This window comes from Sceloporus undulatus, chromosome 6, assembly GCF_019175285.1.
Source record: "Sceloporus undulatus isolate JIND9_A2432 ecotype Alabama chromosome 6, SceUnd_v1.1, whole genome shotgun sequence".
NCBI classification, from domain to species: domain Eukaryota; kingdom Metazoa; phylum Chordata; class Lepidosauria; order Squamata; family Phrynosomatidae; genus Sceloporus; species Sceloporus undulatus.
The window spans coordinates 146,680,519-146,697,535 of record NC_056527.1 but is presented as its reverse complement, the minus strand read 5'-3'; the positions used below and the strand labels follow the sequence as shown (position 1 = coordinate 146,697,535).

Sequence of the window (17,017 nt, the reverse complement as noted above, 5' to 3'; positions counted from 1 at the left end):
AAGGAGCCCCAGCATTTCACAGGGGTGTGGGTGCATTTGTTTCCTAAACCGGCCACGTTCCTTCTTACACCTCCCGGATCACCCCCTACATCCACTGCCTCCCACCTTTCTCCTCCTGCTCTCTGAGCTTCTGCTTTTGGACTGGTTTTCAGTCAACACAGCCTCTTCATGGTTGCTCCTCTCAGCCATCCTGGCTCACCTTTTCCAACTGATGGACATTCAGTAGACATTTCTGGCTGCAATGTGGCAACCCCAGCGCAACCGCAAAATGTATTGCATCCATGCATGAAGCAACCTGGCAAGTGTGGGGCCAGGGAGAAAGGGGCTTCCGGCAACCCCAAGAACAAGGGGCCTCCAAGTCACCCTGGCTTCACCCACTGTCCTGCCGGGGTCTTGCAGGTTCATGATGGAGTCCATCCACCTGGGAGGTGGCCTTCCTCTTCTCCTGCTGCCTTTCCCCTTCCCAAAGCAGGACCGCTTCAGTTTAGTCTTTTTGGCTCCTAGGGAAAGTTGGGGCTCGGTTTTATGTGTGAGCCCCCTTGGGCTCCTTTCTGGGAGAAAGGCAACATAGAAATGAAACAATCAATCAATAAATAGATTTGCTCCAAGACCCATGTACTGTATTGGTCTTTTTAGCTGGCCATGGTCTCTGTGGAACTCACCTCCAGCGCCACATCCCAAGTGAGTTGTCCTCCTCCACTGTCTAGCCCTCCCATCCGTCCGTCTATCCATGGTGAGGATGGGAATACTTGGCGCTTAGACGCTCATGGCGTCACTGTTTACTATCCCTTTTCGCTTCAGGGTCTTGTCCGATTCCTTCATGGCTGCCCTTCCAAGCCCTGCTCATTTCAGTCTTTGTTCTGCTTAAGGACTGGGCCTAGCTATGGATAAACCTGGAACTGCTCCACTGTCTTCGTTGTCTGCTTAAAGTTAACTAAATCATAACTTTTTTTCTTAGGATCGTTTGCTTTGTAAAGTTTTGTCATGTAAAATGAAGCCACCCATTTTGGTGTTTGGCTGTAAGAGGAAAGAGCATGGAAAGAGGTGCTGCAAAGGGATGTGGAGAAGGGCCAAATGGACCCAAACCCACAGAAATGGGGAGCGTTCAGTCCCAGCCAGGGCTCAGGGTCAGCTCAGCCTGGCCTCCTTCCTCTTAGGGCCCTAAAAGGAGGACCCAGCTTCCAGCTGTGTATCAATGGAGCCGCCATTGCTATTGCTACACACTCCAAAGGCAAAACAAGGCGCAGGGACCAAAGCTCTTCGCTGGGGAAGAAAGCAGTCTTAGGTCAAAAGCTGGCATCCCACAATGATGACAAGCCGCCCTCTTGGGCTGCATCCACAGTGGAGAAATATAACCCGGTTTGGTACCACTTTAACTGCTCCCTGGCTCTTGGCTATGGAATTCTGAGAGTTGGAGTACTGTATGTTGTGGGACCCACAACAAACTCCAGCTCCCAGAATTCCATAGCCAAGAGCCAGACACAGAGTTAAAGCGGTGCCAAACCGGGTTATATTTCTCCAGTGTGGACGCAGCCTCCGTTTCTCTTTTAAAAAGCGAGGGAAGGCTGAATGGCATTTCTGGCCAGGGCCTGCCTTTGGCCTAGGCGCTTCCCATCCCAAGAAGGCCTCTCCTTCCCTTTGCTGGCCACTTGGAAGCAAGAGAAAGAGAGGGATGGGAGGAAGGCGAGATGGAGGGATGGATGAGTGAAGGAGGGCCCCCCCGAGGAGGAGGAGGAGGAGGAGAGCAAGCGGGGCCCAGTCGCCCGGAGGGAGGCTCTTTTGCCCCAGGGCAAGGGCTCCGGCCTGCTCCTCTCCCTCGCTCCAGAATGCCCCGGGCCCGGCTCCTGGGGGTCTGAGGGAGGCCTAGTGAGCCTGAGGCCTAGTGTGGGGGAGAGGCCTGGCCCTGGGCTGCGTCCTCGGCCCCCAGAATCCCCCTCCGCCGCCGCCCCCAGAAGGAGGAGGCCCCGGGCGGGGAAGAGCAGGAGGGCCTTGGGCCTGGAGGAGGAACCAGGGCCCCGCAGGGAGCGATGCCGCGCTGCCGGTGATGTCCGCCGCCGACCACGAGAAGGAGCTCCAGAGGCCCAGAGGTGCGGAGGCCCAGGGAAGGGAAGGGAGGCAGGGGGTAAGCAGGGCTGGAGGGGGTCCCGGGGCCGGCCCTGAGGGCCTCCCCAGAACCAGAACCGCTCTCTTTGGACCCTTCTTCCAGGCGCCGAGGGCGGCGGAGGGCTGGAGGGGCTGGCGGGGCCCGGGGCCCGAGACCTGGGCAGCCCCGAGAAGAAGAAGCCACGCAGGACCAGCACCGCCCAGGTGAGCCAGGAAGGAGGGAAGGAAGGAAGGAAGAAGGAAGGGAAGAGAGAGGGAAGGAAGGAGGGAAGGAGTGAGTGAGTGAGTGAAGGAAGGAAGGAGTGATGGAGGGAGGGAAGGGAGGAGGGAGGGAAGGATTGAGGGAAGGAGGGTAGGAAGGAGGGAGGGAAGGAGGGAGGGAGGGACGGAAGGGGCTCAAGGAGGGGTCTCCCCAGGCAGTGCCCCTTCAAGAGGCCCACTGGGGCAGGCGGGGATGACCCCTTCCTCGCCCCCCAAAAGGCCAGCAGCCTCTCCCAGGATCCCCCTCCAAGGGCTGGCAAGGAGCCCCTGCCTTCCCTGGGGGTCCAAAGCCATGCTGACTTTCCCTTCTTCCCTGTTGACTTTCCCTCCTTTTCCAGGTGCCTCCCTTCCCTCCCTCGGAATATGCTCCACCGCCAAACCCCAGCGCAGACCACCTGATTGCCGCAAACCCCTTTGATGACAACTACCACCACCACGCCCTTCCCTACAAGACACTGTCATCAGGAAGCCCCTACTTTGCCAGCCCTCCCAGCTACGCCGGCTTCGGGGGCTTCAACGCGTTCAGGATGCCGCCCCACCTGCTGCCCAGAATGGTGCCCTCCACGGTGTATGGGGCCGCGTTCCCCTTCCGAAACCAGGCGCACCCATTTCCCCAGAATCCGGTGGGGATGGTCTTCAGCCACCCCCAAGCAGCCATGAATTTTGGGCCCCATGAAAATGTGGGCTTTGGGAACCAGCCCTCCTACAATGCAAACGTTGGCCAGAGTGTTGGCTTCCCCGGCCAGCATTTCCGTCCAAACCCCGGAGAGAACTTTGGGCACATTCCTTCCCAAAATACGATCCAGGCGACCCCCCACCATGAGTTGCCCATGCACTTTGGGCCTGGCGGGAACCACAACAACCCTCCACATTTTAACAGTTCCCAGGTGGAAGCAAACCATTCATATGGCCCCCCACCAAACCGTTACAACCAGGCAAAGCCTTTGCAGCAAAAGCAAGGGGCAACAAAGCCTGGGGCCACTCCGCAGCAGCAGCAGCAGCAGCATCACCCCCCTCAAGGCCCAGAAGACATTGTGAGCTCAGGAAACACCGACGTAAAAACTCTGAACCGAAGTACCCCCACCAGCCAAGATAACATTCCCTCAAAAAACATGGAAAATCTGAATAGCAACCATGCGAATGGGACGCAGGCCAAGCCCCGACTGCCCCGGGGGGTGGCTGAGGGGGGTGGCAAAATGCCCCTGCGTCCGAGCCACCATGACCCCCTCTACCCTTGTGGTATTTGCACACATGAAGTGAACGATGACCAGGACGCCATCTTGTGTGAGGCGTCTTGTCAGAAATGGTTTCACCGGATCTGCACGGGAATGACGGAGTCGGCTTACGGCTTGCTCACAGCAGAGGCCTCGGCCGTCTGGGGCTGCGATGCTTGCATGGCCGACAAGGACGTGCAGCTGATGTGCACCAGAGAGACGACCGGGCCGCCGGCATTGAACACTGATGCGTGAGAGTGGAGGGCGGGGGGAGACTGGCAAGGCGGCCAGGCACCGAACTCCCACTTTCCGCCGAAGGTAGTCTCCATTCACTTTATTCTTCACCAGTCGGTCTCTTGTACTCTCCGCTTCCTGCCCAAGTGCATTAAGTTTTCATCAGGGGAACTCCAGAGAATTTGCTTGATCAATAATTAATTGCAAGTTTGGTTTTACATACACAGAAAGTGACTGAATATGGAAGTGGGGGGATTGGATTTTGTGGATGCAAGCAGTCCATGGCTGATCAGCCCAGAAGTGGTATGTATTGGTAGAATCATGAATTGGAGCTGAATATATATTTTAATATCTGTCACTGTCTTACTCTCTGCTTTGGAGCTTTCCTTAAGTTCTGAAACTGAGCACCGTGACACAGGGAGAAGAATCAAGCAATACTTATTCAACAATGTTGTCCAACCTATTTGTACATTACCTGAAACTTTCAAGTAATATTAACTTTTTCTTTTTTAGCATTTAAGTCAAAACATCCACATGTTTACACTTTAATAACCTTTTTTAGTGAAGCCTGAAGTAGGTTTGGCGTCGCCGTCTTTAAGAGCCTGTTTCCAGCCTCATATGCTCCATAGAAAGTCTCTTGACTTTTAGTGGCCAAGAGAGCATGCTGAGGCCAAGTGCCTAAACCAGTGATGTCCAGACTCTGGCCCTCCAGGTGTTTTGGACTTCAGCTCCCAGAATCCCAAAGCATTAGCCAAGATGGCTGAGGCTTCTGGGAGCTGAAGTCCAAAACACCTGGAGGGCCAGAGTTTGGACACCACAGGCCTAAAAACAGTGTCCCCTTCATTGTCCTGGGAGGTGTGAGCTGTATTTTCACTTCAGCTCCTCCACCCTAACAAATGTATCATCCCATCACTTAGCAAGTCTAGGCCAGTGATGGCGAACCTATGGCACACGTGCCAGAGGTGGCACTCAGAGCCCTCTCTGTGGGCACATGTGCCGTCACCCCAGCACAGAGTTTGCCAGAATTTGTTAGTAGAAAGCCAGAGAGACATGGCACTTTGCAATAAATAAGTGGGTTTTGGGTTGCAGTTTGGGCACTCGGGCTCTAAAAGGTTCACCATCACTGGTCTAGGATCTTAGGGAAAAGAGTCAACTGAGAGAAAAAATTCGTAAGCACTGCCCCATTGAATCCGATGGGTATCTGCTTAAGCATGCACTTGGGCTACAGTCAACAAAGGCTTTTCGTCTGATGGCTCTTCCAGCAAACCTGAGGCCTCTGGGCAGAAGAAGCATGAAAAAGCCTGAAGACCCCCAATCCCTGTGAGGAATGGCTGAGCTCCAGCATGGAGTCCCTTCTTTGGGTTCCCAGTTGCTCACTGGCCACTGCAAGAGCAAGAGCTCCAGAAAGTTACTTTAGGGTCATGGCTTCTGCAGTCTCCTGGCTGGTGGCCAGGGGTTCTGGGAGTCGTAGGTCCAAAACACACTACAGAAATGACCTGGTTTGTCACCGCTTTTTAGCATCCTGGCTCAAGGCTATGGAATTCTGGGAGTCGCTGTGGGCCTTGAGCCAGGCCTTGAACCAAGAAGGCTTCAAAGTGGTGCCAAAGCAGGTTATTTCTCCAATATGGATGCAGCCTCTGTTCTCCAGAAAGTGTACATCCATGGATTTCATTCTCCACAGATGGGGGATCTTGGAGCCAAACCCCAGCGGAGAACAAGGGCCCACTGTATTCATTCTCAGATGCGCACTTTTTGGTTTTGAGATTGAAAACAAACTCAGAGGTGCTGAAACTTGACATTTCCTTCCCCTTCCTCCCTGTTCTGCACATTTAATACAAACAGTTTAGCTTCATGCTTTCAAATCCACGCCGCTCTCCCTGGATGTCTGCCTAGAGCCTCCCTTGTGAGTAAAAGTGTTAACCTTTCTGACATAGTTGGCCATCATTCTGTGTCTTTTCTGTCGGTCGGTGACTTAATGGCTGTTTCATATTAAAACTAGTCCCTCCTGATGTACTGCTTACATATACCTGTTTTTTGGGATATCTGTTCAGTACTTTTATATGATCTCAGATGTGTTCCACATTGGCAACATTTATTTTTGCAACAACTCCAGCAAATGATCATTTAAAAACAAACCAAGTCAGGAGTGTCTGAAACAACACACTTCAGCGTTGGGACTGTGGTGCGTGATGTATGTAATTCAAATTGGAAACAAGCTGCCAGACTTTATCCGTTATTAATTATCATTATTCCCGTAGTAAGAAATTAAATTACTATGTAATACCAGCGATTTCGTGTCCTGGCGTCTCTCTGTGTTGAATGCTACTCTCTCAGGTGCAGAAAACACGCCTTGGCCGGTCGGTTGGAGGAGGCCTAGTCTTGCCACACGACGCAGAAGCTGCCGCCCACGTTTTGTCGGAGGAGCAGGCTGGGAAATCGGGGCCCTTTGGCCGCATTTCACCCAACTGGCCGTCCCTGTGTTTATTTAAAGACTTTTTCTGGGGAAAGAGGAACCGTGGAAGTCTTCTTTGGACTTTGCTTTGCTTTGATGAAAAACTGAGGCCAAAAGAAAGAAGGAAGGAAGGAAGGAAGGAAGGAAGGAAGGAAGGGCTTGCAAAACGAAGGCCACAAAGCCTTGATCCCATGGTCAGGAATACTAAAAGAGAAGGGAGTTCAAGATGGATGGGAGTTTCTCAAAAGGGAGATACTGAAGGCACAAATTAAAACAGTTCCAGTGAGAAAGAAAAACGGGAGGTGTTGCAAGAACCCAGGATGGATGACCAAGGAACTTTCAACTCAGCTAAATTTTAAACAGATCATGTATAAGAAATGGAAAAATGGGGAAATCACCAAAGAGGAATTCAAAGAAATAGCAGGCATGTGTAGGGGTAAAGTCAGAAAAGCTAACGCGCAGAATGAACTCAGGCTTGCTAGAGAGGTTAAGAACAACAAGAAGGGCTTTTTTGGATATGTCCACAGCAAAAGGAAGAAGAAGGAAACGGTAGGGCCACTGCGTGGAGAAGATGGCAAAATGCTAACAGAGGACAGAGAAAAGGCAGAATTCCTCAACACCTTCTTTGCCTCAGTCTTCTCAGAAAAGGCAAAGGCTGCTCAACCTGAGGATAATGGAGCAGAGGACAGAATAGGGGAATTTCAGCACAGAATAAGTAAAGAGATAGTAGAGGAATACCTTGTTAATCTAAATGAATTTAAGTCTCCAGGACTAGATGAACTACATCCAAGGGTATTAAAAGAACTGGCAAATGTAGTATTGGAGCCACTGGCAATAAACTTTGAGAACTCCTGGAGAACAGGAGAAATCCCATCAGACTGGCGGAGGGCAAACGTTGTCCCCATCTTCAAAAAGGGGAAAAAAGAGGATCCCAACAATTATCGTCCAGTTAGTCTGACATCAATACCAGGAAAGATTCTGGAGCAGATCATTAAACAGAGAATCTGTGAACATCTAGAAGCCAATGCCATAATCACAAAAAGTCAACATGGGTTTCAGAGAAACAAATCATGCCAGACAAACCTGATCTCTTTCTTTGATAAAATTACTAGCTTGGTAGATGAAGGGAATGCTGTGGATATAGTATATCTTGATTTCAGTAAGGCCTTTGACAAGGTTTCCCATGACATTCTTGCAAACAAGCTTGTAAAATGTGGGCTAGACAAGGCAACTGTTACATGGATTTGTAATTGGGACGAACCCAAAGGGTGTTCAACAATGGCACCTTTTCATCCTGGAGAGAAGTGACCAGTGGGGTCCCACAGGGCTCTGTCCTTGGCCCAGTACTGTTCAACATCTTTATCAATGACTTGGAGGAAAAAATTGGGGGAATACTTATCAAATTTGCAGATGACACCAAATTAGGAGGAATAGCTAATACTCCAGAGGACAGGATCAAAATTCAAAATGACCTGAATAGACTAGAAAGCTGTGCTACAGCAAACAGAATGAACTTCAACAGGGAGAAATGTAAGGTACTGCACTTAGGGCAGAAAAATGAAATGCACAGATATAGGATGGGGGACACCTGGCTTAAGGAGACAACATGTGAAAAGGATCTAGGAGTCCAAGTAGACCACAAGTTGAACATGAGTCAACAGTGCGATGCAGCAGCTAACAAGGCCAATGCAATTTTAGGCTGCATCAATAGAAGTATAGTGTCTAGATCAAGGGAAATAATAGTGCCACTATATTCTGCTCTGGTCAGGCCCCACCTGGAAGATTGTGTCCAGTTCTGGGCAGCACAATTCAAAAAGGACATTGAGAAACTGGAGCCATGTGTCCAAAGGAGGGCGACTAAAATGGTGAAAGGTCTGGAAACCATGAAGCCCTATGAGGAACGTCTTATGGAGCTGGGGATGTTTAGCCTGGAGAAAAGAAGGTTAAGAGGTGATATGATAGCCCTCTTTAAATATTTGAAGGGATGTCATATTGAGGAGGGAGCAAGCTCGTTTTCTTCTGCTCCAGAGACTAGGACCCAATGGAGCAATGGATGCAAGCTCCAGGAAAAGAGATTCCAGCTCAACATTAGGAGGAACTTCCTGAGAGTAAGGGCTGTTCGACAGTGGATCAGACTCCTTCCTTGGAGTGTAGTGGAGTCTCCTCCTTGGAGGTCTTTAAGCGGAGGCTGGATGGCCATCTGTCAATGGGGATGCTTTGATCTGGATTTCCTGCATGGCAGAAGGGGGTTGGACTGGATGGCCCTTTTTGGGGTCTCTTCCAACTCTACGATTCTATAAGGGATGGCGTCTGTTTTGGTGTCAAGGCAGAGGCAGCAGTTTCATGGCTTGAACCCAAGGCAGGTGGCCCTGCTGCTTCTGGAGAGGGGAAGGCAGCCACCGCGTGGAGCTGCCGAGGCTGCCTCGGGGCCCCTGGGGCGAGGCCTGCCTGTTGCCCGCCCGGGAGGCTGGCCTTGGCCTGAGGCAGCGCCTAGGGTTCATCACGGGAGAGGGCCAGCCACAAAGACGACTGCAACTCCCAGCATGCCCCGCGCGGGAAGTCTCCTTCGCCGGAAGTCCCCTCTGGGCGCTCGCCTCACTCGTTGGCTCCCCGCCGGAAGTGCCCCTGGGAAGCGTCGCTTAGCAACCGCGTGGGTAGCGGCGATGCCGGTGTGGCTTCGCGACTTCCGCTGGGTGCAGACGCCCGAGGCGCTCTTCGTGACTGTGCCCCTGCCGCCCTCCCGCCGCCGCCGCCGCCCGGACGTCCTCTGCTCCGAGCGATACCTCAAGGCCGGTGGCTCCCTCCCTCTGGGCGTCGCTTCCCCTGCTGCCTCCCTCCCTGCGGCCCAAGGCTCTGGGATTCCGGGAGTTGGGCCCCAGAACATGCTTCAGCTCCCAGAGTCCCGTCGCCTTGGGCCAGGGCCTGCTCTGGGCCCAGAACCGACTCCCAGGATCCCTGGAAGGGTGGCTGCAGCCCCGGTCTTCTCCGAGGGGAGAGGCCTGGTGCCCCCTCCGGAGGCGTGCTGAGGCGGCCCTTCTTCCTCCCTCCTTCTCTGCAGGTGAACGCCCCTCCCTTCCTCTTCGAAGCCGTTCTCTTCGCCGCCGTTGACGATGCCCGCAGCAGCGCCAGGGTCGAGGAGGGCGCCATCTTCTTCACGCTCCACAAGAAGGAGGCCCTCATGTGGGAGACCCTCGTGGCGGAGGACGGTGAGCCCTGGAACCGCAGAAGGCCAAGGAAAGCGAAGGCCCGGGGCTGAGCCTGGCAGCTTCCGTGGGACCCTGGGCCTTGCTCTTCCCTGCTTTCCCCTCAGTTAAAAGGCAGCCCTTACCCCAGGGTCCCTCAGAAGAAGCACAGCACAGCCATGGCATCTTTGCCCAGAGAGGAGGGCCCTTGCCTGGCAGGCTGCGCTGAGTGCTCTGCTGGAACACCTTCCAGACTCCTCTGTGCTGCTGGGTGCTTTTCCGCAGGGGACAAAGAGGCCCTGCAGCAGATCCGAGAGGCGGCTGTGCGTCAAGCCCAAGAGGATGCCAAGGCAGAGGTGGAAGCCAAAGCGGCTCAGAGGCGAGAGCGGGGCAGATTTGCTCTGGATGCCACGATCAAGGTGGGCCAGCAGCAAAGGTGCCCGGGTGCCCTCCTGGGCAGGAGAGGGGAGCTGGCATGGCCTCCCCAAAAGCTGCCCCTCCAGGGCTGCCAGCAAGGCCTGTGTGCCCTCCCTTGGGTGGCCTTCCTCCTCAGGGCTCTCCAGCCCCTTCTGCCTTTTGGGGCAGCCTTTGTTCTGCTTTCCCCAGCAGGGCACCTTCTTGTTCCGGAACTGCTCCCTTGGAAGATCTTCTCCATCTCCCGGCGCCTCAGATTCCCTGTTCCCACAGATTTGTATTTTGTGGCCTAAAGTTTCATTTGAAACCACACAGTGACCTCTCTGTCGCTGGACAGTGTATCAGAATAGCAGCAGTGAGCCTTGTGCCGCTCAGCACTGAGTTTGAGGGTTGGCCCTGCAAAGTAGGTCATTGGCTTGGTGGGACTTCTCTCTCTCCTCTTGTGTTGAGGAGGGGGCTTGCGGAGGGCATTTGGCATCCTCAAGGGTCCTGGAGATGACTATAGAACTAGGCTTGACCCCCCTGTCATTCAAACAGCTAGAAGAAGCAGAAAGGAAAAGAACAGAGGATTGCAAAGAGGAGGAAAGGAAGAAAGCCACTGAGGAGATTGAGAAATGGAAAGAGCAGAATGAGAGACAAAGGAAGATCCAAGAAGAGCACCGGGTGCATCACGAAAAGAGAAAACCACCTCAACAAAACAAGCAAGAGAATTATTCAAATGGAAGACAGTCCCGGGCAGGTAAAATGGCAGGAGGTAAAATGCCTTGTAGGTCCATGGCAGCAACTAAAAATGTGGGTGGCTCTAACCCCCCCTTTTTTTGGTAAAAGCCTCCCATTAAATATATATTTTGATTATGAACTGACTCGCGGAAACATCAACTGACTTGTGCGTTCTTTTGCTGCAGGTGGACCCTCTGGAAATATGTTTTCAGAGAAGCTGAAGGAAGAAGGAATCCCTGCTCCTCGTCCTGCCAGCAGCATCGAAGTAACCTTCACCCCTCGGAACTTTCCTACTGCGCTCAGAGAATCCAGGATCCCAGAAGAGGAAGAGGTAGGGGAGGCCCTTGTGGATGGAGGCAGGGCCGGGGAGTCTCTTCTCCGCCCCTTTCCCCCCTTCAGGGGACTGCCTTCTCACTAAGGAGTTCGTTTGGATCCTGGTGGGATGTTTTCCTTCACAAGGACTTCTGTTCCCACAGTGGTGGTTACACACAGGAACTTTGGTTTAGAAGGGCAGCAGGTTGTGGCTTTCAGCCCCAACTGTGGCTTTACTGAGGGACTGCTTTAGCTGCTGTGGCAGCTGGAGGTGCGGTGCGAGGAAGAATCCAGGGTCGACCAAGCTGCTTTTTGCGTCCAGAAGCCAAATGAAGATGAGCCGAGTCCTGGTCCCTGTATTATGGCCATGTACCCTCCCTTTGGTTCTCTTGCTGTGTGTTTACGAACTAAGAGAAATAAGCGGAATGAAATGGCACCTTTCTTTTACAGTGGTTGTATAAGCAAGCAGAGGCTCGCCGGCTGATAAATGCAGATGCTGCTGAGATAGAAGATTTAAAAGAAGAGGAGAAGAACCCAGATTGGTTGAAAGACAAGGGAAAGTGAGTTCAGAGGGGTCAGATGTGTTACATTGCTTTGTCTTGCATGTAATAATGGTTTGCTCATATCTGAGGGGAAAGGAAGTCCTGGCAGACCAGCAGAAGTGTACCTCAGCTCAGATTTCTGACTCTTACTTCTGTGCTAGGAGGGCTAATGGTTATGTCACTTCTGAATCCTGCCTTAGGACCTAAAAATATGTGTTAAATTGTATTCATCAACTGAGTGTTGTGAATTTTAAAACATTTTTTAAAACATTTAAGCATTCTGTTGAAAAACTAGTAGCTAGACTGTTCACACAGTATTTCTTTGTTTTTAGTAAAATGTTTGAAACAGGCAACTACCTTGCTGCTGTCAACGCCTATAACTTGGCAATTCGTATCAATAATAAGATCCCAGCATTATACTTGAATAGAGCTGTCTGCCACCTTCGGCTAAGAAATCTACACAAGGCAATTGAAGATACATCCAAGGTATTTGTCATTATCAGCGCTTTAGCAGCTCTTTAACCACTCTCTATAGCATGCCCTTGTCACACAGATGTGACTGCACAGCAGTTTCTTATATTCTGATGATAACTAATAACAGTTTTCTCAAATTTGAGGGTGTGCCCCCAGTTTTAGGAAAACTCGCATAACTCAAGGCCAAAACAATTCCCTTCAGTGAAAACCTGCTGTAGGGATAGCAGCTTGGAGCCCTATTCTGTCTTACAGCTTGTCTTCAACATTCCTCAAATATGAATGTATCATTACATGCCCTAGATCAGGGGTAGGCAACCTGTGGCCCGTGGGCCAGATGCGGCCCAGCGAGGCCTTGGGACCAGCCCCAGCCCAGTCCTGCCTCATGTGAGGGCAAAGGGGGCAATTGTCTATGGAAGCACCAGAAACATGCATTTATATTAACATTTTTTTAAAAATTAGCAATTTTTTTCGCGTGTCTTCCATTTTTTTAAAAAAAAAATGTCCTCCATTTGAAAATTTTGCCCTACATTTGTCTCGGTATTTATTTATTTATTTATTTGTTTATTTGTTTATTTATTTATTGGCTTCGGCCTCCCAGTTGTCTGAGGGACAGCAACCCGGCCCCCGGGTCAAAAATGTTGCCTACTCTGCCCTAGATAATGAACTGCTTCTTTAATGGTGTTTTGTGGCTATGAAGTGGGACTGCATAATAAGGAGGAAACAGCTCTTTTGAGGGACAGTTCTGCATTGATACAGCCTCCTATTTAGAAACCTGTGCATTTTACTTGTTCCAGGCCCTGGATTTATTGACTCCCGCTGTTCCTGACAATGCAAGAGCTCGAGTGAAGGCTCATGTGAGGCGTGGGACAGCGTTCTGTGAGCTGGAATTGTACGCTGAAGGTAAGGGAAGTTTCATGCTTTGTGTGTGACACTGTTCCCCTTCATTTGCCAAACACTTTCAGAGAGCAAGTTTTCATTCTGTACTTTTCATTTGGTTGGCTTTGGCATTGTCATCCCAAAAGTGAAATGTTCTTGCATCATTTATTTTAATGGAGGCAGCTGTGCAGGTGATGAACACAAGGTCCACAGAAATAAAGGCCTTAAAACCAAACAATTTTTTCTAAAAATTACTCTGTTGTATAAAATATTTGCCAGAAAGCCCATTGTGAGAGGACACCTGTTTTGCCTTCTTGACCTTAATCTCTACTTTGGAACTTGACTAAATGCTTCCGTGTGCCAGTCTGCAAACTTTTTGTCTCCAAAATGTTAATCTGGCCACATGCTTTTTGTGATGTCCTGCCAGGACTATTTGAATCTCCCCCTGCATTTTCTTTCGTGTTGGTTCAGGCCATAGAATATTTTAGTGTAGGAAAGTTCATTGTATTAGTTGTGGGAGGAGCTGTAGGATCCCCTGCATTTTTCCAGGTTTGGTTTGCCCTTTCCCAGCATGCTCTGCTTTAGCTAGAGGCTTTTTAGCTTGGAGCAGTCTTTGCTGTGAGCAGGCAGAGAGTTGTCTTTTGGTGGCAAACAGGCCCAGGCAGCCGGAAAGGGCATTTCTTACACGTTAGCCGATTTCAGTTACCAAGAACAAGTTAGCCATATCACTTACCAGAAAATAGTTACCTACATCAAGTCAAAGAATTCAGGAGCTGAAATACCCTGCACCAGTTCCACTGAGTGAGGAGATCAAACCAAGATCAAACCCAGAGAGATGACCTCCTGAAGATTGCTGAAACTCAAACTGTAAAATATCTTTTATCTATAGCTGGGGAGGAGAAAACTCTATTTTTGTTCTTTAAATTAAACTTCCCCCTTTTTGAACTTTACATTCAGCTTCAGAGCCTTTTTGGGTAGAAGAGTTTGATCTCACCAGGGTTGGGCATTGCACACCCAAACCTCTGCCACCATCTTTATTTGGGTGTGTCTTCACACTTTTCTTTCCTGGTCTGCTGTGTCTCCCAGAGGAAACTGGGGGAGATATCTCCCTCCTTTTACAGAGAGTGGCTGCCGTTTCTGAAGCTGGAAAATGTGCAACCAGCCATGATCTTCCTTTAGGGTTTCTGCCTCCAAAAGCAGCAGGCCAAAACAGCTCACCAAATAAGTGAATTTATGAAGAAATAGGTGGCTGTCTCTATGTGCTGTTGCAACCTGCAGAATGTCATTCAAAAGTTGACACATGTAGGGGCTGCTTTTATGTTCTAATTTCTTGCCTAAAAACAACATCCTTACTAAGGGAGACCTTGGGCCCAAACAGACAGGCCAAAATAAAGCTGCTTAGGGCCACTTTGGAGGTATGCTGTTTAAATGCTGCATGCGTCTTGAGAGGCCAGAAGCCGCACCAAAGCCATGCTCCAGTCCTACCTCCAAAGTGATCTGATAGAGCTTTATTTTGGCCTGTCTGTTCGGGCCTCTTATGTGCCTGTGCCCCAGTTCTTCCTTGTGTAAAGGGCTTTCACAAAAGGAAGCGAGAGCAGTGGGTCTAAAGGCAGGTAGCACCCATGGCCAGGCACCCCAGAACTTCTTGGCCTGCCTCTCACTGTTGAGTTATCCCAGAAGTTGGAACCAGGGAACGGACTTGCCTCTGAAGTTGTAATCCTGGTTGTGTTGCAAAACAGGCAGTCAAGCCAACTGGACTCATGGGGACTTAGTTCAGAGGAAACATGCTTGGAACTGCACTGCAGAAGTGGATACGCATTTCACTTTTAGAGCAAAGCATGCTGTTGCAGCAGCTGCTACAGAATTAAAATACCTATGCTGCATTTATCCTAGGCCTTCAAGATTACTTATCTGCACTCAAGATTGAACCTTCAAACAAGAACCTGGAAGAAGATGCTGAAAACATCCGACGCATAATTCAAGGAAATGAATGATTCTGGGGGAGAGGTGGCTTTTTTGGTGATCATCTCCAAGGCAGAGGCAGCATCAGGCCTGGACTGGTAATGTTACCGACATCCTTGGGAGCCCCTCTGCTGCCCTTTTGGATAAGTGGTCAAATAGTTCTCCGTCACTTCAGCATAGCACTAATAAGTAGAGGGAGATTTGTTTTTTATGTGTTTTTTGCTTCTTTGTATAAAATACTTCCTTAAACTTAAAAGGACACTTCCCCCTAATTTAACATTTTGCTCAATAAACTCCTGTATTAGAGAAACTCCTGTGTTAAGCTTGAGGTTGTTTAAAGACTGGAAAAAATATTACCTGCTGCTATGAGTTCACAGTGGGTTTGTTATGATACGTGATGTCATAATTCAGAATCTGATAAAACCATGTCATATGAGACAGAGGTACAGTTAAAGTGAATGCCTGGTGTGCAGCCCATTGAAAGGGGAACTTGCTTCTAAAAATCATATTAAAAATTGATGGGTGTGAAACCCTTGTAAGAGGGGCATCTCCAAAGCTTTCTTTCTCCTAAGGACACCCCCCCCACCCCCCACCCCGATTTCTTGAACAATTTGACTCCTAAGAACTGTGCTTCCTCCCAGCTATGGACCTGCGTTCCTCTTTGGCTTCGTCAGTGGCCACACTGAAAGTGGCTGAGCTTACTGTTCATACTCATGTATAAGTCTAGAAATTTAGGTCAAAAATTGACCCAAAAAACCTGAGTCCACTTATCTATGGGTCAATGTAAGTACTGTATCTTAACCCTTGTTTCAAAGAAGGAACCCTCCCCTGGAGAAAGGCAAGAGTGTCCTCTGCCCTGGATGCACTGACCCCCTTTACTCTCCCATCCATCCAGCCTTAAGAATGAGCGCAAAGAGTCATCTTTCCTGGAATGTTACAAGTTTTTTGACATTGTTTTGCTTTGCCTCATCCTTTAGGTCCCTTGCTATAAGGTTTTACCCTCGGTTTATCCATGGGTCATAACAAAATCCATAATTTTGGCCCCAAAGCTTACCCTTGATTTATACATGAGGTCAGCTTATATTTGAGTATATATGGCACTCAGGTGTAAGAATCCTTTTGACTGAGTTTGGGATAGAATGGTGATAATCTATTGGAACTGGTTCTTCCAGAGGAGGCCATTTCTGGCCTCCTTTTGGGACGTAGGGATGGGGGCCTTGGCAACTGGAGCCTGGTCCTCTGGTCCTTTTCTTAGACAGGGAAGAGGTCAGTTCCCCCCCCCCCCCCCACGATTGTACCTTAAACTTGTCTGCAAGGCTTGGCTCCTGAACAGTGGAGCACCTGGTTCACTGGCAGGGAAAGATTGCAACCCATCCTGCGGTTTAGAGTGAAATGTAAAGGATCTGTCCAAGGAGCCCATTTTAGGGACAGGTTTTCTCATGTTAAGACTCTCAACAGATGCGCTGGGAGAGGCCTGGGCACAAATGGTGCTTTTATTGGCTTAGTGGGGGAAGGCTGCCCTACAGAGTGTTGACCAGGTCCTTGTGGTCGATGACCCTTCCCCTGTCGATGCCGGTATTGATGCCACCGCTGGGCGTCCGTCCGCAGGCCAGAAGGTGGTTGGTGAAGGTGTTCTCCCGGGGGCAGAACCGGCAGGGCGCCGCCTGGGGCTCCGGGGGCAGCTGGCCGTAGTCGCTGGAGGTGGTGCGGTAGATCAGGAGCTGGGCCTGGGCCAGAGGGCGGCCTCTTTTGCCTGGCAGGGCAGAGGGCAGCGCCTTTGGGTCCAGCATGCAGGAGAAGACCGGGTTCCCTGGGTTGGCGCAAGGGCACCGCTGGGCAGAGGGGTCCTTCATGGCGCAGGGGGGCTCTGCAGCCATGGCCCCTGCCTGCCTCCTGCCAGAGAGAGAGAGAACAGGGCATCAGCTTCCTCCGCCTCTCCTCCCGGCTCTGGAGGAAGGAAGAGACGCCTGGCCCCAAAAGAGGCAGAGAGGGATGCAGGGACTCACTGGAGGCTCCTCTTCGGCCCAAAGCCAAGGATGCAGAGGAGGACCAAGCGGCGGTGGCCGAGGATGCGTCTCCTAGGCAACCGCGGAGCATCCCAGCCTCCTCTCGGCCCCGCCCCCGGCCTTGCGTCATCAGCGGGGCCTTTGTCGACGCTGCAGCCGCCTCCTGGGCCTTGTAGTCCCCGCGCGCCCCTCCCTCCGCTCGGCGGCGCCCCAGAGGACTACGCTTCCCAGGGAGCCTCGCGGCCGGTGCGCAGGCGCAGCGACA

The 17,017-nt window shown here is 51.0% G+C and overlaps 3 protein-coding genes across 3 annotated transcripts; 2 read left to right on the top strand and 1 right to left on the bottom strand.

Moving 5' to 3' along the window:
- Positions 1-1,658: 1,658 nt before the first annotated feature.
- PYGO1 (pygopus family PHD finger 1) lies at positions 1,659-5,464 on the top strand. Its single transcript, XM_042476811.1, has 4 exons — positions 1,659-2,087; positions 2,207-2,307; positions 2,703-4,503; positions 4,611-5,464. The coding sequence occupies exons 1-3, from the start codon at positions 2,045-2,047 to the stop codon at positions 3,831-3,833; spliced, it is 1,275 nt and encodes a 424-aa protein (XP_042332745.1). The 5' UTR covers positions 1,659-2,044; the 3' UTR covers positions 3,834-4,503; positions 4,611-5,464.
- A 3,403-nt stretch (positions 5,465-8,867) lies between these two features.
- DNAAF4 (dynein axonemal assembly factor 4) lies at positions 8,868-15,154 on the top strand. The gene is made up of 9 exons (XM_042471039.1): positions 8,868-9,053; positions 9,323-9,470; positions 9,732-9,865; positions 10,398-10,599; positions 10,766-10,911; positions 11,343-11,452; positions 11,767-11,920; positions 12,703-12,808; positions 14,678-15,154. The coding sequence occupies exons 1-9, from the start codon at positions 8,928-8,930 to the stop codon at positions 14,776-14,778; spliced, it is 1,227 nt and encodes a 408-aa protein (XP_042326973.1). The 5' UTR covers positions 8,868-8,927; the 3' UTR covers positions 14,779-15,154.
- Positions 15,155-16,225: 1,071 nt separating this feature from the next.
- C6H15orf65 (chromosome 6 C15orf65 homolog) lies at positions 16,226-16,934 on the bottom strand. The gene is made up of 2 exons (XM_042476464.1): positions 16,753-16,934; positions 16,226-16,639 (listed from the first exon to the last, which is right to left on the bottom strand). Exon 2 carries the CDS (start codon positions 16,621-16,623, stop codon positions 16,267-16,269), a length of 357 nt encoding a protein of 118 aa, XP_042332398.1. The 5' UTR covers positions 16,624-16,639; positions 16,753-16,934; the 3' UTR covers positions 16,226-16,266.
- Between the last annotated feature and the right edge of the window lie 83 nt (positions 16,935-17,017).

Coding starts and splice junctions, on each gene's coding strand:
- PYGO1 (XM_042476811.1), top strand. CDS start 2,045: ATGTCCGCCGCCGACCACGAGAAGGAGCTCCAGAGGCCCAGAG. Junction 2,088..2,206: donor GGAGCTCCAGAGGCCCAGAG/GTGCGGAGGCCC, acceptor CCCTTCTTCCAG/GCGCCGAGGGCGGCGGAGGG. Junction 2,308..2,702: donor GCAGGACCAGCACCGCCCAG/GTGAGCCAGGAA, acceptor CTCCTTTTCCAG/GTGCCTCCCTTCCCTCCCTC.
- C6H15orf65 (XM_042476464.1), bottom strand. CDS start 16,623: ATGGCTGCAGAGCCCCCCTGCGCCATGAAGGACCCCTCTGCCCAGCGG.
- DNAAF4 (XM_042471039.1), top strand. CDS start 8,928: ATGCCGGTGTGGCTTCGCGACTTCCGCTGGGTGCAGACGCCCGAGGCG. Junction 9,054..9,322: donor GCTCCGAGCGATACCTCAAG/GCCGGTGGCTCC, acceptor CCTTCTCTGCAG/GTGAACGCCCCTCCCTTCCT. Junction 10,912..11,342: donor GGATCCCAGAAGAGGAAGAG/GTAGGGGAGGCC, acceptor TTTCTTTTACAG/TGGTTGTATAAGCAAGCAGA.